The sequence below is a fragment of the Mastacembelus armatus genome, chromosome 8 (genome assembly GCF_900324485.2).
Source record: "Mastacembelus armatus chromosome 8, fMasArm1.2, whole genome shotgun sequence".
Classification (NCBI taxonomy): domain Eukaryota; kingdom Metazoa; phylum Chordata; class Actinopteri; order Synbranchiformes; family Mastacembelidae; genus Mastacembelus; species Mastacembelus armatus.
In genome coordinates, this window is record NC_046640.1 from 15,593,943 (window position 1) to 15,618,449 (window position 24,507).

General features: G+C 39.3%; 2 protein-coding genes across 8 annotated transcripts in view; both read left to right on the forward strand.

Annotated features, from left to right (window-relative positions):
• The window catches only part of adcy9 (adenylate cyclase 9), a 28,888-nt gene extending 15,350 nt beyond the window's left edge, over positions 1–13,538 (forward strand). The window contains exons 2-10 of one of the 2 annotated variants that reach the window (XM_026325854.1): positions 3,387–3,559; positions 5,140–5,250; positions 5,673–5,929; positions 6,578–6,680; positions 7,217–7,425; positions 7,871–8,030; positions 8,253–8,395; positions 8,627–8,650; positions 9,005–13,538. In XM_026325854.1, the coding sequence (XP_026181639.1) occupies positions 3,387–3,559; positions 5,140–5,250; positions 5,673–5,929; positions 6,578–6,680; positions 7,217–7,425; positions 7,871–8,030; positions 8,253–8,395; positions 8,627–8,650; positions 9,005–10,352 (2,528 nt within the window). In that variant the 3' untranslated portion in view covers positions 10,353–13,538. The remainder of the gene's footprint in view (positions 1–3,386; positions 3,560–5,139; positions 5,251–5,672; positions 5,930–6,577; positions 6,681–7,216; positions 7,426–7,870; positions 8,031–8,252; positions 8,396–8,626; positions 8,651–9,004) is intronic. The other variant, XM_026325855.1, reaches the window with a different exon arrangement.
• A 1,016-nt stretch (positions 13,539–14,554) lies between these two features.
• The window catches only part of crebbpb (CREB binding lysine acetyltransferase b), a 28,632-nt gene continuing 18,679 nt past the window's right edge, over positions 14,555–24,507 (forward strand). For 5 of the 6 annotated variants that reach the window (XM_026324109.1, XM_026324112.1, XM_026324111.1 and 2 more), the window contains exons 1-2: positions 14,555–15,422; positions 21,638–22,230. In XM_026324109.1, the coding sequence (XP_026179894.1) occupies positions 15,338–15,422; positions 21,638–22,230 (678 nt within the window). In that variant the 5' untranslated portion in view covers positions 14,555–15,337. Of the gene's footprint in view, positions 15,423–21,637; positions 22,231–23,248; positions 23,348–24,507 lie in introns of those variants that run through there. The other variant, XM_026324115.1, reaches the window with a different exon arrangement.

Below are 24,507 nucleotides of genomic sequence, written 5' to 3' on the forward strand. Positions count from 1 at the left end.
TGTTGTTCTCCTCTGTCCTGAACAAAGCAGCATGGAGAGCGAGATAATGTGACTCGGCTCTCATGGGGAAAGGTTATCTACTGTTCCCTGTCAGCTGATAGCACAGGACAGGACACTTCAAGCCCCATAATGCCCAGAGGCTACCACTAATGATGCTCTTCAATTTGTCCAGGTTCATTAGAGAGGATTTAGGCTAACATACATGTACCTTCATCACAGAGCATCAAACAAATCTGCACAGACGTGATAGATGGATAGTCACACACATTCTCAGCTGGAAAGAAACAAGCGATGTCAATTGGAACAAACAGCATGAAGTTTCTGACCTTTCCCTGCCGCGGGACCTTTAGTGCACAGCTGTATTCTGATTGTGTTAGACCATGTTGAAGTGGAGCCAGGTGCTGGTCAGTTTATTACAGTCACAATTTAATACATGACAACATTGCAATTTCAGATGCCTTGAGCTTGGATTATAAAGATGAGAGAGATTCTTAGAATAGTCAGCAATATACACATATTAAATATACACTTCCGCAGATACTTGAACTCATGTAAACCCTCATATAAACACACATGGATAACATACTGTGCATTTTTGCGAGCCCCTGCAGCCAGTTTATTATGTTTATATTTTATATTTATCTGCTGTCTGACCTCAATCGAACATACTGTACATTTGCATTAACCTGCGAAAAGACTACCAGTAGTAGTATCAACTTGTCACTGTCGGGTTTGAGTTTTATTTTTTAATTTTAGCCCTCTTTTCCCTGTTGTTTTCACCTCTTCTCCAGATGTGTATTCATGTCTGCTTTTTAATTCTTTTTTTAGCAATTTGTTTTTTTTTTTTTTATATATTGCTTTATTATTTTTTTCTTCCATTATCAAATACCCTCCATGCCCTCTCCAGTACTGAGTTGGTGCATACATTATCTAGCTTGAAACACTTCATTATCTGTAATAAGCTGATGCAGTATTATGGGAAAGAAACTGAATGGTTCAGTGATTTCTGTTGAGTGATTTCTAGGTTTGACTTGGTCCTCATCATATGCACTTTTATTATTATTCATCGCTCACCATTGTATTTACATCAGGATTTGCATTAATCGTGACTCTAGATATATTAATAAATAATACAGTATGACTCACATACTTTAGTAGTTTTGTGAAACTGACATGACTGTTTCTCTGACTCAAGTGCTCCCAATCTGGCTTGTAGAAATCTCAGTGACCAGACCAGAAAACAGACCTATCCAAATGTCTACCCACATTCATAGGAAAATGAGGCATCATTTGACATCATTTTGTTGCTTTACATATCTAATTTAAAGTTGAGAGGACATTGGGTGTCATTAGTAGGAGGGATGAACAGAGAGGGAGAGGGGAAACCATAACCCCATTGACCCATGAGCAGAAGCAGATGTCAGTGTGTGTCATAGCAGGAGGCAGAGAAGGATTTGATTATCAAACTAATGAAATCAGTCAATGTGTGTTCACATTGTGTGTCTGTGTTTGTGTCTATGGATCCATCTTTGACACACAGTCCCACTCACACATTCTCATTCTCAGAGGCAGTCAAAATCTTCCCTCAGTTTCCTGCTGCCTCTTCTCATCTGCTGTGCCATTCTGCCTCACTGGTGCAGGGAATTAGTTTTTTGTTACTGTTGTTTACTGCCTTCATTTCCCGTCCTTGAATCCTCATCCACCTGGCTATCGACCCAGCTACAGTGAAGCCATCCATCTACACCTCCGCTTGCTGTGTGTATATGTGTTTGATTGAGTGTGTAGGTGGCTGGAAGAGGTGGTTTTTGTGAGTGTCTCATTATTGCACTTGTGTTTACATCTGCCTCTTTGTGTGCATGTTATTTTTTTAATGTTTTGCCTTCTTCAGCTGATTATCTCATTTGTTTCAATAAGTTTTGTTGTGTATACATATGTGTATCATTGCAGATAAGACTGTGTACTTTTGTGTCATCTGTACTGCGTGTGCGCGTGTGTGTGTGTGTCAGAGGCAAGTCAGTGGCAGGCCTGTCTGAAGCACTTAGGGCAGACAATGCTTAGAGCCTGAGGCTTTGGCTTCACTGACAGTTAAATTATGTGGCTAAGTACATGGTCACACCTGTGCTACCGACACAAACAAAGACACCTGTTACTGTGGCTTGTCACAACAGTTTTGCACATAAACGGGAGGAATGACAAAGAGTTCAGTCACATACAATTGGTCTCATTGGTCAGGATGAAGTGGACTGAATAGCCATGTTATAGGGTACCAAACACTAAAGGCATGTCAGCTCTTTCTATATCTGTCAGTCTATCTCTTTGTCTGTGTATTCATCTGCGTGTTTGTAAAAGACCAAGGTAAATCAGAAAATGTGATTACTCAGTGATGCTCGGTGAGAGCGTCCTGGTGACACAGTGGTCTGAGGCTCCTGAAAACAGAGAAATCTTTCTGACATTGTGAAATACACATTTCTGTGTCTTCCACACCATTTTGGATCTCATCTCCAATAAGTAGGTAAAATACTTTATTTAACGACAACTGAACTGTCAAAGGTTCTTCATATTGCCATGTTTTGGGCACACTGGTCAGTTGGCACAGCTAGATCTAGATTTTGGGTTAAAGGCTGCCCAAGCACATGCACACATCTTATAGGAGTGTTATAAATGATGCTGATAGATGAGAGAGGTAGCAGGTGTTCAAATATTTGTCTCTGGCCTGTTGTGTCTCAGAGTAGAAACTGCTCATGGTCATTTGATACCCAGGCACAAACCCCACATAAAGATGCACGTGTATGTGCATGTAGTATATGAAAAAGTAATTATCTCATTATGTTCTTAATAGATCAAGGATGACATGTGGGAGCATTTTAGTTCTTTTATACAGACGTTCTGCCACAGGCTATGGAAGAAGAGAAACTGGTGTGACAAGCAGGTTGCAAGATAAATGCCAGCAAACAAAAATTGATCTGTGCATCTTTCAAAGAACTGTTAGCTGTATGTGTTCTGTCTTTGTCTCTTTAGCACCCAATTTCTCTCTGACTCATTAACATGACTAACATTTTAAATAAGAGGAAAAAAAGAAAACCTGCACAAATGCACCAAGCATCATGTTTAGCTGTATGAATACAGAAACAAGAATGACTCAGGTGTGACCTTAACTTTTGCAAGTGAAATTGATATTCAGTGCTTTTCCTTCTCTCAATTCTAGTTTTTCACTATAACATGTTTATATAATTCCTCCTGCTTGGTACTGAGTCCAAAAACAACTCCACAACCACCAATACCTTGATAACAAAAGCCAGTTTAGGCTCGTTACCATAACGTCAGAGAATAAGAACAGATCTATCAGTAACAGTCTATCTTCTCTCTCTGTTTCTGCCTTTTGCTAGGCCTGAAGACTTATCTCATCTCTGGAAGGAAGGTGGACTCTCACGCTCACTGTAGCTGCTCCCAGTTTGAGTTGTCTGGACCAGAGCATTCAGATCCTCTGCCTCCCACACCCAGAGTGTGCACACCTGATGGAGCCTCTTCAGCCTGCGCCGTGGCCCCTGAGAGAGTGAAGGTGACAGCACACTATCTCTTGGGACATTTTATAAAAAATCAGCAATGTATATTGAGGAAATAAGTATATTACTGGGATCATTTTCCATCACACATCTTTAATGCCTGAGGAATAAAACTGAGCTGCATGTTCTGCTATGGCCTTTGTGATGGTCATGTTTTTTGCACTGTGCTTTTGTTTATGTGGGTGTATCAGAAACTTTAACAAATATTTTCGTTTTTGCTCGTAAGGAGCAAGAACTGCTTTCATTCCTGTCATTGTAATGCATCTGAATTTTTCATGTAAATACGTGATTTAAAACCTGGGCATTCTGCGTTTTTTGAGCATCTTCGTTGATTTCCGTCTTTACTTTCAGTATTCCTGCATGCATGCACACCACTCTATATTACCTCATGTATCATCTGCGCACGACCTTAGTCCTCATTAAATTCTTATAAATAAGGAACAAAGAACAAAACAGTGGGATCTTATTAATTAGGTAGAAAAAACATTGTTCTTACCAGTAGGTCATCTATATAATAATTGACCCTTTGTGCTCATCAACACCGAACATGTTCATCAATTATATTCTGCTTATCTCTGTCTTTCAGAGAAATTTCTCATTTGCTTCCAAATTATACCACTAGGTCATGGTCTCACCAAAACCCTGCAAGACATTTTTCCTCTATAATTACCCTCAAAACTATGCACTGCTGTGGGTTAGATTTACTCCAGTTAATCCTCCTTTTCTCTGTGCACGTGCACCCCATGATCCGTGCACAGATCTATCTGTTTTCTACCAGGCCAAGTGGATGTGTCGCAGTAGTAGGTGGGGGTAAAAGACGTAGAAACAGGACAGAGAATGATGTGAGGTAGGAGAATCAATGGGGGTGGTTGGTCCTCAGTATATTAATGAACTCAGTCAAACTAGGACCCTTCTTGTGTCTTTCTGCCTTCGACTGTGGACTCCTCCATTTACAGCTTTTCGTCTTCTGAGGAGCATTCACACAAATATAACAAATCTGAAGGATGACACTCGGACATCTTCAAAAAGGCTAAAAAACATTATGACATGACTGTGTGAAAGGATTTTAAGGCCAGGTGTGGTAATAAATGTTTGCACGTTTAATGTAGCATGTAGGTACACAGTGTGTGTTCTGTGTATTTACGATATAAAGGGTGTGTTACAGTGTGTTTTTAGTGTCTCAGTATTTCGCAGCACCTCGCACATGTAAGTATCATCATCATAGTGCAGCATAACTACCACACAGATCTCTTTCTCATACTCACAAACTCATACTTTCCATTCAGTTTGAAGAGGCTGGGTGGGACAAAAATAAAGACCTTGGGCCTGGTTAGACCCCCTCTACACCTCGTTTACTCTCTATCTCACCTTTTTCCCTTAGTGGGTACTGCTGCTATCTTTATCATTATACATGTTAAGCCATCTCTCATCTCACTCCCCAAGACTCTTGATGTTGATCATTTCCATCGTTTAATATTTTCTCTGCTCCCAATTCATTAATTGTCTTTTCTCTTTCCTCTCCCCATATGCCCATCCCATCCCTACCTACCCCCCTCAAATTTCTACCTCACTCCAGTCTCCCTGCCCGTCCTGCAGTGTGGTCCAGGTATCAGGGGAAAATCAGGATGTGGTGGAAGGAGTGGTTCACAACAACTGCCATGATGACTCCAAGGCCATCAGCAGTAAGGTTAGGCTGTTGTTGGTACTTTTGCCAAAAATGATTTTAATCTATCAGAAATGTTAAATGTCTGACTTTAGTCATTAAACAAGTAAATACTTGCTACCAATGTGTCTCCCTAGTATAGTATATGTTATTTTATTATTTTTTCATCAAATACTGGGGCAATTGTGAATTAACTCATTTCTCATTTCTCAGACCCAGAAGCAAAAGGAAGGACTCAAAACTAGTTCAAAGAAATAGGACTCTGAGTCCTAGTTAAAGTGTGTCACACACATGCATTTAAACTGATGTGACTGTAACACAGATTTTAGATTTATATTTCAAATTTAGACTACTTCATATAATTGCAGCCCTGTTTCCAAAACAAATATTCATTATCACAACTTTTTTTGGACATTCAAGACTTCTTTGTCCTGTTTTCCTGCTAGGACTCTTCAAATCTTAGGTGTTCCCCAGCCGTTTCTGCAGGGCGTAGCCCTAAAGCTCTGAATGGCCTCCTCAGTCCTCAGCTGGAAGCCTTGAACAACAGTCAGACGTCTCTGTGTGAGATGCTGCAAGAGAAGGAGAAGAAGACATGGAGTGGAGGAGCTATGGGCATGGATCACTCAGTACTCATCCCTTTGCGATCGAAGAACTTCAGGGAGAGGAGTGATGCCCATTTTGTGGATGTTATCAAAGAGGATAGGTGAGTATGACCTGATAAAGACCAGAGATGTCTGACAATATTTAATGATAATGTACATAGATATATTCACTTAGATACCACATGAGCCACCGCTGTACATTGCAGTGATACAAATGTTATCCCTTCAAGTGCCATGAATCTGTTTTAAAGATTTTACGGCTACTTAATAACTCATACAATCACACAGCTGATTGGTAGGTATAATTTACAGCATGTTACTGATAATGTCTACCTTAATAAGAAGACACAAAGTATTTTAATAAGCCTGGTAGTTAGCTTAAATTAGTATCAGTGGTCACTTTATGTTTGTTTAAGAAAACAATTAACTTACTTATTCTAATAAATCAAATTCAACAAATTTATAACAGTAGCATATTTTAATGTGATGTTTTGGCATTTCTTTGATTAGTCTGGAATTTACTACTATTTGAATTGGCCAGAACAGCCAGACTGCTTCAGGCCATATGGTTGCAGGTGAGAAGCATCTCAAAAGCCCCAATGTGGCATCTTAAGTGTATAAATCTATTCAGTTGATCAGAAAGTCAATCTCACTTATTAACATGAACTTGCCATCTGATTTTTAAATGGTTAAATGTAACATTTAAAATCCTAATTTCAGATGATTTCTGACTTTCCAATGTTTGATAGCCTAATGAAGGACTATTTCTACAAACCTCCCATAAACAAGTTAAGCCTCACCTTCTTGGAGAAGAGCCTGGAGTCTGCTTACCGGATAAGCTACCAGGAGGAGGTGTGTGTATGAGCTATGTTTGTGTGAAATGTTGTGGTGCCTCTATGTCTCATTATCTGAGCATTTATGCACACTTGTTTGTGTGAGTTTAGCATAGTTGGCTCTGACTGTGATCTGACACTTGTTTGGAGTTTTACCACCAGTGTCTTTTCATGATCCCAGTCATCCTGTCTCTGCTGTGGATGTCTGCATGTATTGTGTGTTTGTTTTCTCTTGGTTTATTTTGTGTCACTGTCTGTTTGCACTGTGTTATGACCAGAGCATTTAACACTGCGGCAAAGAGAAATCACTGCAGGACCTTAAAAGTAGTTTTGTATTAGGGTTTGATGTCCTCTGCTGGTATAATCTCAGAAGTGCATTCTCAGCCTCCTGGCTGCTGCTATATGTTTTAATTCAATACCTTATTCTTATTTAAGGACTTAACCTACATACAATTCTTAATTGAAAAATATTTTTCCATTGATATTTTTGTATCTGTTTTATTTTCTCCTTATCATCTTTATTTCTGCTTTGCTTTCTCCTTTTTTCCCTCTCAGGTGGAGACCCAAGCAGCAGTGCAGACATTTGCCAGCCCAACATTCAGTTCTTTCCTGGACATGCTGCTATGTTGTTCTGTGTTTCTGGCTCTCTCACTGGCTTGTTTTCTTCAACCACTTGTCACCCAGCAGAGTCTGTCCACACCAGCGCTCATTCTGACAGCTGTAGCTGCCCTGCTGGAAGCTCTGGCTTTACTGTTTGCTATACGGTGAGATAGTGAATGTAGATAAATGGCCTTAAACTAGCAGGCTATGGGCCAGATCCAGCCTGTAAAACAATATCAGAAGATCCCACACATGTTGAGAATTTATGGTTACACCTGCCTGAAATTAGTTTTCTTTGTTCATGATGTTCAATTCATTGTTGAAATACAAGAGATGTTAGCACAATTAGTTAAATGATATATTGTTGATAGGAACTTAATGTGAAGGCCTTTTTATTAGATCCACTTTCATCTATAAAAATGAATTGGTCTTGTGTACTGACCTTTGGTTTGAGTAAAGACAGAGAAGCTTTGTTAATACAGACATGGAATCACCTTCTTATGGCTCAGGATCCAGTTGAATGGGACACTTGAGTATCAGATACAGTTTGCAGCAAAACTAATGGATTATTGTTGTCTGTATCAATCATGATCTGTTTTTCATTTCCAGTATGGCTTTTTACCTGGACCATGTGTTGAATTGTACTCGGGCGCTGATGAGGGTGATCTCAGGCTGGATACCACGTCACTTTATAGGAGCTTTCCTGGTGTCCCTGCCAGCTGTGGCCGTCTTTTCCCACGTTACCTGTGACACGTATCTCTCTATACAGGTGGACAATGAGGTTTTTTTTCTGATTAGAAACAGATTGCAAGATGCTCTTCTAGTAAAATGTCCATCACTGACTAATTATCAGTTTTATTCAATGTATTGTATTTTAGTTGCACGTTGTGTTAAATATTTTGCAGTCAGTATAATTTACAGTATATTATCTTTACCAGTGTTGAGGTGTGTTGACTAAAGGTTGTTACTTTCTGCCCCATATTTTCCCCAGTTCACCATGTTCATTTGCTGTGCCGTCATCATAGCTATCATTCAATACTGTAACTTCTGCCAGCTCAGCTACTGGATGCGCTCTGCTCTAGCAACACTGGTGGGACTGGTGCTGCTTGCCTTGCTCTTCAGCTCCCCCTGCAGGTATAACATGCCTAATCATTGTGGAGATAATGAAAAAAATATCAAAAATAACAAACTTTACTGTCCAAAAATGTTTTTAAAAAACGACATCTAATGTAATATAACGTCCTGTAGTGTGATGGCACTGGGTCCCTCATTAAAATTCAGAAAATTAGCACAATTGTATGTTGTATTGCTTTGGATGTCTAGAGGTACCTGATGCATTATTAATGTGACTTGTATTTCTTTCAGTGTTGCTAAGAGTCTGTTTTTCTGGTGAGTACAATGACTGTTAGTATTTCTAGTGTAAGTGCAGTTTATCTTCAGCCTAATTTTTTGAGAGATATTTGCCTGCATGATGCACAAAATGTGAGTGTGCCTCTAACCAAATGTTACTTGGGATGGGCTTTAGGCCCTCCACACTATTCTAAAAGGATAAATGGTATGGATGGAGACGATACATGCAGCTTATGATAAAAGCTTACTTAGTTGCAGTTAATTCGTTTTGAAGTTTTTTCTTCTCTTTAGTTAGTTTTTTTATGTTTGTTCTAACCTCCATTTGTTTGTGTTCTTGCATTTCTTTCTCCCTCTCTGTGTCTGTCTGCCTCACTCTCTTTCTCTATCCATCAGGTCAAATGGGCATCACAACAACAGCAACAGCTCTTTCATCATGTCTGACTACCCAGTAGACCCCAACACACAGCCCCACCCTCAGGACCTGTTAGCCCCTGAGGTCTGTGTGGCCTTTTTCCTGCTCCTTCTCCTGGTCTGGTTTCTTAACCGTGAATTTGAGGTCAGTTACCGCCTGCATTATCATGGCAACGTGGAGGCTGATCAGCACCGCATCAAGATCCAGAACATGAGGGACCAAGCTGACTGGCTGCTTCGCAATATCATCCCTATCCATGTGGCAGAGCAGCTGAAGGTCACCCAGAGCTACTCAAAGAACCACGACAATGTGGGAGTAATATTTGCCAGTATTGTTAACTTTAGTGAGTTTTATGAGGAAAGCTATGAGGGAGGCAAAGAGTGCTATCGTGTTCTCAACGAGCTAATTGGTGACTTTGATGAACTGTTACGGAAGCCTTCCTTCTCTAACATTGAAAAGATCAAGACCATCGGTGCCACATACATGGCAGCATCAGGTCTCAATACACAGCAGTGTGCCGATGCGGCACATCCTCACGCTCACCTCCGTGCTTTATTTGAATTTGCCCTAGAAATGATGCGCGTGGTGGATGACTTCAACAAGAATATGCTGGGATTTGGCTTCAAGCTTCGCATTGGATTCAATCATGGGCCTCTAACAGCAGGGGTGATTGGGACCACTAAGCTTCTGTATGATATCTGGGGCGACACAGTCAACATTGCCAGCCGCATGGATACTACAGGTGTAGAGTGTCGTGTCCAGGTCAGTGAGGAGAGCTACTGTGTGCTCAGTGGCATGGAATATGAGTTTGATTACCGTGGCACAGTTAATGTTAAAGGAAAAGGTCAGATGAAGACCTTCCTTTACCCTAAGAGCAGTGACAGTGGCCCAGTGCCACAGTACCAACTCTCCGTTTCACCAGAAATCCGAGCACAAGTAGATGGTAGCATTGGGCGCTCCCCCACTGATGAAATTGCAAGCATGGTGCCCACAACCAACATGACTGCAAGCAGCACCAATACTATGGTACCCAGTGCCAGTGCTGGTTCCTCTACAACAGGGCTTAGTCATGAGAAAGAGGTGGGCAGCTATGAACGACGCCTCTCTACAGAGACCTCGCATGCCAGAAGATCGATGTCTCACGGTGGCCTGACATATATCCCTGTTACCAACCCAGAGGGACTGCCTCCTTCTGCAAATAACAAACAGCTTATCAGCTCATCCTCAGTCCAGCAAAATGCACACCAAAATTCAACAAAATCAAACACCAAGCAGGACAAATATGAGGATGATTATGACAGTAATGTCGGAGAGTTAACCAGACTTTAGGAAATTGTTACAAGGGCACATTCATCATAATATCTCTACCCTTTAATCTTGTTTCTGCCAGTTGGCATTTTCAGAATTGCTGTACATTTGGTCCTACCAAAAGACCCACAGGGCTCTCCTCTGCATCAGCCAGGCAGCAGGTTGTTTTGAGTGTAAATCCGATTGCCTGATATTATCTGTTGAGAGTGTCAGGCAGGAACACAGGAGGAAATGGAAAGATGTGATGGCTGACTGCCTGCTACAGACCCATTGTCTCTCATTACCTTACTTGATTATCTTACACCTTTAATCTTGATTATTTCTTTCATGTCTTTTAAGTGCCTTTAGAATAGAATAATGGGCAGAATAAGCTTTTTTAAGCAACATAAAGGGAAAAGCTGTAAACTATTTGCTACAGTTTTACTTTATAAACTATGATTTGCTATAATATATTGCCTTTTATCAAAGAAGAGCTCAACAACCTGATTTTACATATGGAAAGTGCTGCAATGTAAAGAGCATTGCATTGTGTGGCAAGTGAAGCAAAATAAGATGTTGCTCCACTATATGTATCTGTAAAATCTGCACTAGAATTCTGTAGAGGCTATTCCAGTGTTCTTTGTATAAAGCAGAAAATGCTTAATGAAAGGAATTGCAGAGACTAATCAATACAGTCTAAGGGCAGATAGGGCCAATCTCTCTGTTTGCATGCATACAGTATGTGGTGAGAGTGTGTATTTGCATGTGTCTATATAGTAACACAATCATGGAGTGTTTAATGGGGAGAGGTGCTTGTGAGTTACTTGACTGAATCGGCAGGATGACAAACTGTTTAGGAACGCACTCGAAAAAGTCTTGTTTGCTGATGTGGCAGCTTGTTCTCTGGCCTCAGTTAAGATGATGGCCTAGGCTTCACTTAATCAGCAGCTTGCAACAACAGCACCATAGATGAGACTAACTGCTAGTAGTGGTTGCGCCCTCCCCCATGATCCAAGCTCATGTGGGAACTCAAACTGTGTTTAGTATTGATGAGTATTTCAACAGGCCCTGAAAGGCACTGTTGTACCTGCAGAGTGTCTTTCATTGTGAGTTTAGAGCAATTATTGAAAATAACTGTCAAGTTTGCTCTGGATTACACTGTGTGTTAACTGATAGTGCTTTTAATACATGGATAATCAAAGTGGAATGTCACAAATCAAAGCTTAACGTGTTTTATTGTATTTATTGTATCGAAACTTGAACAGTTCATGTGAAGCTCCCCTCTCTGATTTTTCTGATTACTGGATGCAAGCAGCTGGACACATTAAACTGCTTCACTCTTGCAGTGGGATGAAACTAAATGTAATAGCACTGTAAATGCAAAAGCAGTGCATAAAATGTATGTCATATGACGCCCTTGGTGTTTTTTTTTTAATTTGTTGATTTTATACTATTATGTCAGATACTTAAGAAAATCAGACTGACTTAACTGATCATCCCACTTGCTGTTACATTTTCCCCCTTTATTGCTGTTTCTTAACAAAAAGGATTGTGTGCTCAGAGGCAAAAAAGTTTTACCATGAAGTCAACTATAGTCTTATTTTTGGCATTTAAATATCATGAAGAAACAACCTCTTTTTTTAAAGTATCATTTTATTATTACTTAAGTTATAAACAAAATTAGTACTGCACAAAACACCCAGTTTGCCTTCTTCTATGATCAAAACATTTAAACAGAAAATTGTTCCAATGATTATAATATTTAATGATTTCATTTAACTCATATTTTGAAGTAAGCAAACTCTTCTACAAGGGAGCTCTAAGTTCTTTTGTTTTTCTTTGTGAAATTAAGTAGATTGTGCCTTTTAACATTTAACTTGTTTTCCCTTGTCATTTTATTAATGTTAGCTCTGAGTTGTTTTTGATTTCTTAAGACATTTAATAATTATCAAAAGCTTGCATTGTTTAGGAATATTTACTTTTGTGCTTGAATGAAATGTAATTTGAGCAGTGCCTTTTCTTAATATTTACCAATAAATGTAAAGATACCAAACATATTATACAGTAATTAGCCTTATTGCAATTTTTGAAGTGCTTTTGGTTTCACCTTTCATTTGGTACTGTATTTATTTCTCAGATGGTTGTGTTAAATGCAATAATAAGAGTTAAACATCACTGGTTTGAATGACCTTTTCGCTTATGAGCACACAACCCTTGCACAAGCTCAGTATTTGTGTTTTATATACCACAATAAATGGACACTTAGACTAATTATTGTTGTCATTATCTAAGGTTAAGTGCTTAATAGAGTTTATGATTTTAGAGTGTCAGGTAAAGCGCATAAGCTGCATTTGTTTTTCCTTAATCGTTTTGATAAGCCATTTTGAATAATGTGTTTTTTTATGAACTTTGAACATTTTTTCTGTATTAATATTTAGGAGACAATTCGGGACAAGAGAAGGGTATCAACTCATAAGTTTAATTGCCATTTTTGCTTTTCATTTAGTGCAAAAGATTGTCTGTTTGTTTGGTTGGATTTATTGAGATGTCAGTGACATTCTGAACTAGCGGAATGACAAACTGGGAAAATCTTGATGCCAAAGAGTGTCATTACCATCTCATTAATTAATTTAAATATTGTGTCTTATCCTTGTCTTAATTTAAAGATTGTGGCACATTTAAGAAAGCTCATTTAGATATTCACTGTTAAAACATTTGCACAAAGCACTCACTTTTTATGTACAGTATGCCTTTCTATTGTATAGTATCTGAGCATTTTCTATTATTTATATAAGAGCATGTACTAGAGTATTAAATAGTATAAAAAACTGGGTAATTCTACCCATGTTGGAATAATATGTGTGTTCCATATGCCTGCATGGGTGTAAAAAATGTTATGGGTGTTTGTAAAACTGTGTGGTTGGTAGGGATGCTGTAACTTTGCAGAATATGACCTGGACATTTTAGTCAGCTTTATCATCTCAAAAACTATGACATGCTAGGACCATTATGCTTCAGTCCATACAGATTTTCTTCTTTTTTTAAATTTCAAACTGGTCAAATATAATGTAAAATGCACTATTAGATATCTCCAGGTAGGCAGTATTTCAATATCCTGCTGCAGCCAAATTTAAAGAATTGTTTTCTTTGGCAATGTTCTTTGTATATAGCACTCTAATAGATAGCCTCAGTGAAGGTTAAAACTGAATAAAGTCAGTTGCTGAGAAATATTGTCTATTGAATTTATGGCCTGTACACTACAGATTCTGTAGTGACCAGCTGTGGATTGTAACAAAGCTAAATTACAGAACCAGGAAGGTGGCATATGACTTAATACAAACTTTGTTGTTCATACGTTAGTGCATAAGGTACACTAATACGTAGGGAAAGTATATATGTATATATATATATACATATACACACACACACATATATATATATATATATATATATATATACTTTATTACTAAAGGATGATGGGATGCTGTATGCTATTTTGGAGGAAATTTGTAAACCCTTTTTCTTAAGTAAAATACCAACACTAAACTAGACTACAATAAAAGCAAAAACTGTACACTGCTGAAAGTATAGATGAAGGCTATTATCAGTAAATTGTTCTTAAAGCATTAAATGTAGCCTTCTTATTGTACAGAAAGGCCCCTTAGCAGAATCTGACACAGGCTGTTTTTGAATTATTATTATTATACTAATGCATTATAGTGGTACATTTAATCAACATAGAGACAAAACTACTTCATATAAAACTGAATAGTCAAACTGAGGAAATATAATTATATCCTACATGTTGTTTTGAATGTAAACCTTTTCTCTACAGAGTAACTACTAACTGTTAGATAAATATAGCCTTACTACTTAAAGTAGAAATAGCCTACGTCTAATATTACTTAAATAAACGCACTTATTTACTTTCTTTAACTGATAATACGACAGAAATAGAAGCAGTGGAGACTTAAAGACATGAACCTACAAATGCATCGCTTTTCCCTCAGCTTTTATTCGTAGATGATACATTTGTCACGTTTGAAGCAAGTGGGACACCGTAATTTTATATTGTCGAGGGCTTCTCCACACCTATGCGAGAGGCAACTTCACGTACGTCCACATGACGCACGTGTGGGACACAGGTTTACGTCAGGGCGTCATAGCACGACACCTCCCCCCTCCCCCTCCCCCCTCAGTCTCGCTGGGAAGAAAAAAACTTTTTTTTGTATCGGAGGAATCAACAGCCGCCATCTTGACGCGGCTCAGAATCGGGATTTTAGGGGGAGCATTAATTTTAAAAACCGATCGGAGCCACTCAGACCGGGCTCAAACGGCTTTTTTCGTGCGGAAAATCGAAGGGTTAGGTCTTCCGATGAGAATTAATGCAAACATGTGAAGGTTACATGGGTTTTTATCGTCTCGAAAGCCCACTGTATATTTGATTTCCCTTTTAGAGAGCGCCGCTTCTCGCCGTATCTCCGTACCGAGACGCTGTATTTATCGGGAGACAGCGACGAGAAAAATAATCCACCTCATAGAAAATATTTTTTGAATTTTGCTCTTTTTATTTAAGCCCAAAATAGATTTTAGGGTTGCTCTTTTCGACTGCGAAAAAAATGATTGTGTACGGACGTGAAACCGGCGATCTGCGGAGAAAGGGATTTGCTTACGCTTTGTGTAATATTTTATGATTGATTTTTATTTATTTTTCTCGAACATAAATAATTTTTGGACGTAATTATTGAGGATAATTATGTGGGTGTTGGGTGGTGGATTATCATGGGGTGATCTTCGGCGGCGAAGCGTGGCGCTGTTGCCTTTCTGTTGAAATCCTTTTCTTCAGGCAGCATTTCGCCAGTCTGCCAGTCAGGAAAAAAACAAAAACAAAAAAAAAACAGTTAAATAGCTATTTTACGCGCAACGTTGGGAAAAGTTGCCTTTTATTACGAGCCAGAGGCCAACAAGTTGGATTTATTCTGCTGTTATTCTCCTGCATCATCATCCATTCATATTTACCGAGCAGAATGGCTGACAATCTCCTGGATCTCGGAGCCCCCACTGCAAAGCGACCCAAGCTTAATTCACCTCTCTCAGGATCAGATGGCCCAGGTAAGGACAGAACACGGTTTTGCATTTGGAATGTTACCTTGTGTTACATATGTTACCGTATGTTACAATGTGCTAAAAACTTTATGTTTAATAAACTTTAAAACTACTGGGTCATTTCTGCTTTGTGAAGCTGGATGCATGCACATTTAGGAAAAGTAATCCCGTCTGCCTCTTCAGTAGGGCTGTGCAAATATCACGGGGGAAAAAAAAGTACATGAAGTTCCTATAGGATTGTTTGGTTAAATCCGCAGGGAATAGAAAATATAAGCTGCAGTTATTAAAAACTGCAAACTCACTGCCTCTTCGTCGCAGTTGATCAATAAGGAAAGTTTGATCCCAACTTTTCAGTCTTGCAAGGTTAAGGTTTAAGTTGTAAATATACTTATGCTTTACTATCATAATATCTCAGAGATACAGATGAATGAAAGGTTGGCATCTCCAGAGGTCTTTATACTGTTGGTTTCCTCTTATCCTTGTCACCTTTTGGCACCCGTGATTGATTTATCTCTAGGCACCATAATGCATTGATAAACCTGGCATTATAAAAATATTATGTCCATAGAGAAGCCCTCTTGTGCTGTTCCTAGCCCTTTTTCTTTTTGCAAAATGCTTGAGCGGTCTGTGGTAAAAGTTATTCAGGAGAATGCACTAGATGGTTATAATTGTTTTGTACCAACAATCAATATTTCTGCTGCCAATTTATTTGGCTACTTAATGTGCATAAGAGAGGTGCTACTGAGACAAACTGCCGCTGTGATAAGGCTGAGCATTAGGAACTAGCCTTAGGGTCTGCCTCTTTAGGCAGTCCAACCTGCAGAGCAACTTTGTGCCATTACTTAGAAGAGAATGACTGAAAAGAAAAGGAAAGTGACCTTTCTTATGAACTGAAATTTTATGATAACACATTGCCTGGTTATTTAAGGTAACTGCTGAAGGTGCCTGCCTACACCTGTAATATCTACATGTGTTTTAGCAGACTTATTTCTGACAGTGTTGGTCAGCTATGGTCAAATATACAAAATTTGTCTTATTTATAATCAGTTTATTCCCCCAGCATTATGGAGTCTTATAGATGCTATATGTTACAGTGGCAATTTATTATTGTAGTAATCAGCTGTTATCACTGTCATGTAGGGAGCCAAACCCCATGGCATGTAACAGGTGCATTTGGGGATAACCTCAGCTCCAAAATCTGTCCTTTTCATGTACAATAAACAATAAAAGTGAATATACCCCTGTGTAATAACCCTACAATTTTAAATTATAACTGTATTATTTGTAAACTTTAGTGTAACTCTTTGATCTTAGGTAAGAACAAACCAACAGATTAGCTAGACTACATAGAAAATATTAGCCCTGAAATACAGTGAGTGTGAGTGCATGTGTGACTAGTGCAACAAAAGTCAGTTTACCTGTGATCACTGCAACAAAAATAATTGTTCTTGTGATTTGCAGTTTAGGCTAATTGCATAAAGAAGGGTAAAAAAAAAAAAGTCAACACCTCAGTTTTGTCCTGGTTTGTCTCTTATGGAACATAGTTTCACGTTGTAACACACCAGACTGAACAAGAAATTAAAATTGTGTGACTTTATAAAGATGGAGAAGGTATAAGAGGCACCAATAGGCTATTGAACACAAACTATAATACAGTACAGCAGTGGTTATGAGGTCTATGAACAGCCATACTACCAAGAACATAAGTCATAGTGGTAGTCGTCAAGAAATGACACCATGCTCAGTTCATTGTTTATGCAATTGCATTGCATTGAAAAACAGGTAAGTGCTTCTAACTTGGCAGATGGATTATCTGTAGAAATTTGTTTGACACTAATTAACCAGATAGTGCAAATAACATTACATGAAATAAACCACTCTAGACATCATTGAAAAAGAAAACAAACTAAAAAATCATGCACTGTCTCATGTCAGTGAAGGCATTTTTGGGATTGCACCACTGCAGCCACCTCTTCACTCCCATCTGCCAGGGAGTACATAAAGACTGGTGCAGTTGCTTAATTTAAATTTCAGCGGAGATCGGTAACGTCTGTCTGCCATTTGCAAACAGCTGAGAGATGAGAAGTTTCTTTGTTTGGCCCTTCTTGTCTTCTATGGTTGGCTGCATTATCTAGCTGCTGACAGTTTTCGGTCTTTAGCCAAGGTGGCTTGTTTTCTCGAAGGGGTGACAGGAGCTTTCGTTGGCCAATAAAGCCGCCCGACACTGGGCCTCCTTCCCAACTGCTGCCAGAAGCCCGTTCCATCTCAGCTGACACACACGCAGAAACACATGTACTCGGTACCACATCGCAGTGTCTCTTGTAGACCTGCTCTCTTTGAAGTTCTCAGTGTGGCTCAGGGTCTTAATACTGAGCAGATTTGAAGTACCATGCTGCAGATGAGGATGATAAGAAGATGAACAGTTTTATCTTGAATATAGAAAACCTTAATTCTGTGAAAATTTGGCATCACATCTGTGAAGAACCTGTAGGTTGCAGCCTCATTTCTTTACTGTACCCTTTTTCTTATACCTTTGGTTCCCTTATATTGCAAGTGCACATGGTGGATGGAGTCAGTCAGTGAGTTTGTGTGTAGAACATGCATTTACAAAGCAGACTTCAAAAAGGAGAGTTTAGATAACATTAATTTAGGTACATGTCTTAGTCTAAAAAAAGCACAATAAAATCAGTTGTTTATAAACTTTAAGTATTCAGTAGTGATTTAAATTTTAAAATTCATTGCAGCTAAGAATCAAAACGACAGTTGTTTTCATGGATGTGTCCCAAATGAGTATTATTGCAATGTAGTATATTATTATATGTTTAACATTTTGGTTCACATTCAATATAGTAGTATAGTAAAGCCTTCCCATTATTTTTAGTCTGATGGAAGGCAACGCTATCTCCCGTCATTGCACACAGCCACAGGTTAGCAGCCAGTCTTTGGTATTTATGTTAATGTGTGACAGTCTTTATGGTGTTCTAGTATAAGTGGGTGTGTCAGTGTCAGAGGTTAGAAATTGGAAGGCACTCTCCAATCCTACTGTTCACATTGTGGGGTTTCCTCCTCCTCTGTCTGGCCTGTGGGTATGATTACCATCCCTTGGGTGAGCATTAATGCAGTAGGTTAGCTCTAGCACACATTCAGATTAAGTCCAATTTAAAATATTGCCTTTCACCACTGCGGTGCATTGGATGATACTCTGAATCTACTGGTTATGTCTTGGCTGATGCCACTGAGGTAGCTCAGACAGCTCGGGCCTGCAGTCCTCTGCACACCTAACCTTTTCTCCCACTCTCAACTTTCGTATCTGCAACATACTAATATATCCTGTGGAATCTGCTGTGATCTGTTCCATGAATGAATGGAACAGATCTGTCTGTCCACTAAATCTGAATAAAAACACTTTCCCGCCTACTGAGATTGTGTAGCCTTGCCCGCATTTTTTTTTTCTTGTCATTTTGTCTAAATGGCTGTGGTTTTCATAAACATAGTGCAGCAAATGACTGCAGGCCTAGCTTTATAAGTGTAGTGTGTCACTAATTTTGAACATCTTGAAGTCATTATGTCTATACTTCTACAGTAAAGCGCTATAATGTTTTACAAATATGCTGCCAATCACACATTAGGAATGTGGAAGAATAAAACAGCCCACATTATATAGTTTTTATATGTGGTATTCATTTTATTAGTTTGATTTTAATACTCGGACGCAGAAGAATGAACAATTCAAATAAACCTGGATGTGAAAATGTAATATAATTTAGTTGACTCCTCACAGTATCTGGTATGTCACCTGTTCTCAGCTGGTTAAGTTTCTGGTGATGATAATTTGATGGTATTTTGTTTTAGTATAACCAAATGTATAATGTGGTTGTTCTCACTAAGTGTAATTCTATTGTTAGTAATACAATTTGATTGCAGCTCATAAATGCCAAGTGTCTTCCAAAGCAAACTGTAATTTACTAACACATTAAGCCAGTTGTTCTTTTCTCCTACACAAAGAAATGCAAATCAGTGACAGTACTTTTGTTGTGTAGTAGTAAGTAGTCATCATTCAGTTATGCAATCTGGCCAAATGTGCAAAAGAAACATTTATGTTGTATATGATTATTTACTGAAGCAGTAATTGAAGCCCTAACGTTTGGTGTTTTCTCGTACCACTCATGATCCAGCTTTGTAGTCCTTGGGTTTGTCTCAGATGTTATTTATGACACAAGGTCTCTTGGCAGTAGTGACAAGATGACCTGGATAAATACCATTTTTTGTGTATGTTTTCATTGTGACGGCATTACTTATTAGAAACTGCACACATATCTACTTTCTCTATGTTTCGTGGTTTCTTATTAATCATGTTGCTTTAGCACAGCTGAGATTGCTTAGCAATTTCCCTCCTTTAAGAGAGCAGTGGTGCATCTTACACTTTCCATCTCTCTCTGTGGTAAGGTAGCAACAGCCTGCTGCACAGCTTGTTATTTTCTCCCAGACTGAAGGGTCTAATTGAAAATTTTCATGTGGCTGCTGAAAAGCTTTAGGTGAATTACGACTATCAGCAGCAACGTCTTTTTCAGGTGCGAGATGTTTGACTCAAGTTCAGGATTTTCTGGTTAGTGGATGCTTCTGTTGCTACTACTTGGTCTATGATGGCTTGTTACTGGGTATGCTTATCATGTTCTCTCTGAATAAAGAGCAAATTGAAATTATATTCTCAACTTTTGAAAAAAATCACCATGCTCAAGGCACCTTTTCTACTTCACCTAAGTTTTTGGCTCTATGTCCTGTCTCTCTTGAATTTGTATAGTTTCAATCTTGTTGCTGAATAGGCCTCAGGCATGAAACAGGTGCTTACTCTTAACTATGCACCATCCACGTCTCTTGCGTCACTCTGAGACTTGTTGCTTTAACCTTAAGCACTAACATCTTGGGCATTTCATTTAAAGCCTGTGGCTGTAATATTTAAGCACATGTTAATTACCACATATTTCATTGAGAAACAGGTTGGGTTTCTCACAACCTTAACAGACAGTGGCCCTATACACTAAGCTGGGCGTGTCTATCGGTGTGCATGCTGGTAGAATCTTTATTGGCTGACATACACAGGCATATTCACGCACTCACGTAAAGATATTGGCAAACGCGTGATTGTTTCCTTAGTAGTGTTCTGTGTGTTGAGTGTCCATGTTTACTTTTTCTGTACAGTCCCAGGAGTCCTCAAAGCAAAAGAGCAAAAGCTCTTCCGCTGTACCTTTTCACTAGTCAACAATCTGTGAAGTAGGTAAAGTAAAATCTTGATTGTTAAGCACGATTACTCACCAACTTTGAAAAAAAAAGTTTCATTTATTGAAATTAAAAGAAAAACTTCAGGTGGTTAAAAACTTGCAGTGTTACGTAGTGGTGCAGACACCACCATGTAGCAAATCTTGCACATATGTTGATCCATGTTGGAGTCTTTGAATTCAAACTGTTCCCAGCAAACCAAATTGGTTCTACATTTTGCTGACCAGATACTGCTGCTGCCCTCCCTTCACCATCTTCACTCATGCTGATTTTTAAATACCACCAGATTTCACACACACGACTTCCTTCACTGACAGTATAGGCTGAGTGAGTTTGAGTGTGCTGAAGACTCAAGAGTTGACATGTACGTAGAGTTTTGGTTGAGTTTGATTTGAATGCCAGAGTAGATAGGCTGACGGCCAAACCTAGTTTGGAAATCTAGAAATCAAGACCAATTACAGAATTTTCTTGTTGAAGATAGGAGATTTTAATTTGATTTTTAAAAGCTGAAGTATTACTGCTGTGGATTATGGAAGAATGATAAGTAGGGTAACCAAAGCGCATCAGCTTAACAGAGATTGCTAACAAGGTGAAAAGGAGATAAAAGTAATATGTTGTACTGTTTTGTACTCAATAGATTTTGGCACAAAGTGTGGATTTTGGCACAAACTGATTTCATTGATGCATTGAAAGCTTGAGGGATCTGGAAACTGGATTTGAAGTAGGCAGTAACAGGGCACTGACTTGAAACTCATCATTGGCTCAGGTCTGTGTGATTGGTCCTACATAGGATTATTGTGATGATTGATTAATAATAATAGTTAAACTAAATCCTCCCTGGAATCCTGCCTTAGATTCTCTGGTACTGGCAATTAAGTCACTTTGTTAAATGCAATATGTCAGTGATGATGGCTAATTCTAATTTTCCTTTCTTTTTTTTTTAGATCTTGTTTCTCTCTTTGACCTGGAAAACGATCTTCCAGATGAACTCATCCCCAATGGAGACTTGGGAATGGGAATGCCCTCTAATGGTGGTCCAAGTGGAGGGGGTCCTGGTCTCAACTCTGATGCTGTTGCCAAACACAAGCAGCTGTCTGAGCTCCTGCGTGGTGGTCTCAACTCTGCCAGCCCCCAACAGGGAGGCATGGTGGGAAGCCAACTAGGTGCTGTGCTTGGGAAAAGTCCATTGGGCCAGGGCTCTCCTAGTCATCAGTCCCCCCAGGCCCAAAAAGGAAATGTTGCTGGACAAGGCAATGGAAGTACAGGCATGGGCTTCAGCCAGGCAATGTTGAACAGTGGGCAGGGCCATGGTGTCATGGGCCAGACAGGACAGATGATGAACGGGGCTCTGGGACCTGCAGGCCGGGGGAGACCTGCACCTAGCATGCAATACCAGGGCCAAGGCATGCAGGGCACACCAGTGGGTGCCGGACCTGGTGTTGGAGGCAGTGTGCTGGCCGAGACGCTAACGCAAGGCGGGCCACAGATAGGTGCACACAACACATTGACTGCTCAGCAAGCTGGAAGCCTGAATAAGGTGAGGATTGAAATTCAGCCTAAATAGTCCCTAAAATGATTGTTTGTTCAACAAAGTACAAGAAAGGCCCCTGAGCATGAAAGACCATAATCATTTATTCAATATTACACTAACTACTCTGAGTTGAAAATATATTAAATGTTCACGTCAACTTATCAGTTTTGTCCTGTTTTGCTTTTGACCTGAAAACAATAATGTGTTGAGTTTTACAAGCCTAAGCTACCTCAGTGTGCATTTTTATAAAGTGGGTCCTGCTTTACTGAAGATTTGCCATTCAGGTGTCAGGTTGGGTTCTGCAGTGCAATAGGTTGTTGTTGTCAATCAATATACATCCTGGAAAGTATTTCAGATTTCCTCATTTCATCTCATCTTTTCATTTAGGTAAGTATATACAATATATTATTTCTATCTCTTAGCCCCATTTCTTGCTTGTTATGAATTGTCTCCCCCTTATTAGGTACTTAAGCAGGCAATAGCTGTTACTGGGTCTGCTGGAGGAATCAGACAGTAAGTTGAAGGGCTTGAATCTGCAGTCAAGTGCATCAGTCTTTGTGGGTGTAATGTGGCCCAACAGTGGGTTTTATAGCAGATAAATGCTGATGTTTTTATTATTGCATTCCTATACTTCACTAATCTGTGGGTGAGTACAGGCAGTACTAGTAAAACAAGAGCTGTATTTGTATAAGGATGGCACTGCACACTGAAGATCTATTATTTTTGTTTGTGATTGAAAAAGATGTTCCATGATGCGCTGGTGGTTATATTTCTATGTGAATGTCTTTACTCATGCACACTTTGTAGTGCTCATTGTGAGAACATATCCCTCCCCTTGTCTGAGACTCACGGGGCTTTGTGGTTTGACAGGAAACCAAGGTTAAACCAGCAAGGAAGTTCTTGCTAAGATTATTTCAACAGACATCACCACATGAAACAATCCCCTCCTTTGCTCCTTACCCATACAGACACATAAATGTGTATATTATGGTACAATAATTGCTCTGTGTGTGCCTGTGTATAGATCAGTTTCTTCATATTTCATACAATACAACGAGGAGATGGCAGGATGGTGTTTGAGGAGAGAAGATTGTGAAAAAGGAAGACTGATTTGAACCTGGTTGTGAGTAGTGTGTATGTCTTAGCCTGTGGTTGGAGGATAAATGACAATAAAAATGTGGTAGAGTGGTGCGTTGGGCTTTCTGATGTAGGAGAAATGTAATTGGTTTGACTATTACACATAAGTAAAACTCAACATTATTTCTCTTTAGCATCTCTGAATTTTTTGAATAATATATCTATTTCTGGTCAATGGTTGGACGAAGGTTATTGTCCCCCTTCATTTTTTGCACACTTCATATTGTAGATCTAATTTTAAATAGATACAATGGCATTTTTTTTGTTACGAGTCTACAATCAGTGATGCATAATAAAGTAAAAACATGCTATGATTTGCCTTTGCACTCCAATGGCATTTAAAAGACTGAGATCACGAGGAAGAAAATTGTCTTGTCTGAATAATCAAAAATGATTTGGTGGTGCTTCTCAGCAGCAGGGACAGGGAGACTGATCAGAATGGGGGAAGGATAAATGCAAGTAAATATAAAGAGGTACTTGGAGAAAACCTGCTCCAGAGTGAACATGGCTTGAGAATTGAGCAGCGGCACACCTTGTTGCACAACAGTGATCTAAAACATACAAGACACCTCTGGAGTGGCTTTCAACAAGTCTTTGACTATTCTTGAGTGGTCCAGCAAAAGCCCAGATTTAAATCCCACAGAACATCTGTAGCATGACTTAAAGATGGCAGTTCAGATGTTCCCATACAATCTGATGGCTCTTTTGAGAAATGTGCAGGTTTGGGTTTTTAATACATTTGTGAAAATGACTTAGCATTTTTGCATTCTGTCATATAGAGAATAGAGGGTAGACTGATGGACAAAAACAGGAATTTTATCCACGTCAACTTAAAACTACAAGAGTGTGCAAAAAGTTAGGGAGTCTTAACATTTTCTGAAGTAAATCCTGGGCCGACTGGTGCCTTTCTGTGAGGAGTTGGCATCTTCTGTCTGTGTCTGTGAGTTTTCTGTGGGTGCTCCGGTTTCCTCCTACAGTCCGAAGGCACGCAGGTTACATTAGTCTGTCTATGTGTGAGCCCTGTAATCAGGCCTGTGTTATGTGACTGGCGATTGGTTCTGGCTCTTGCCCAATGTCAGCTGGGATTAGCTCCAGCCCCCGTTACCTTCCTGCTTTCAAGCCAGAGCTTTTTGTTACTAGTAATGT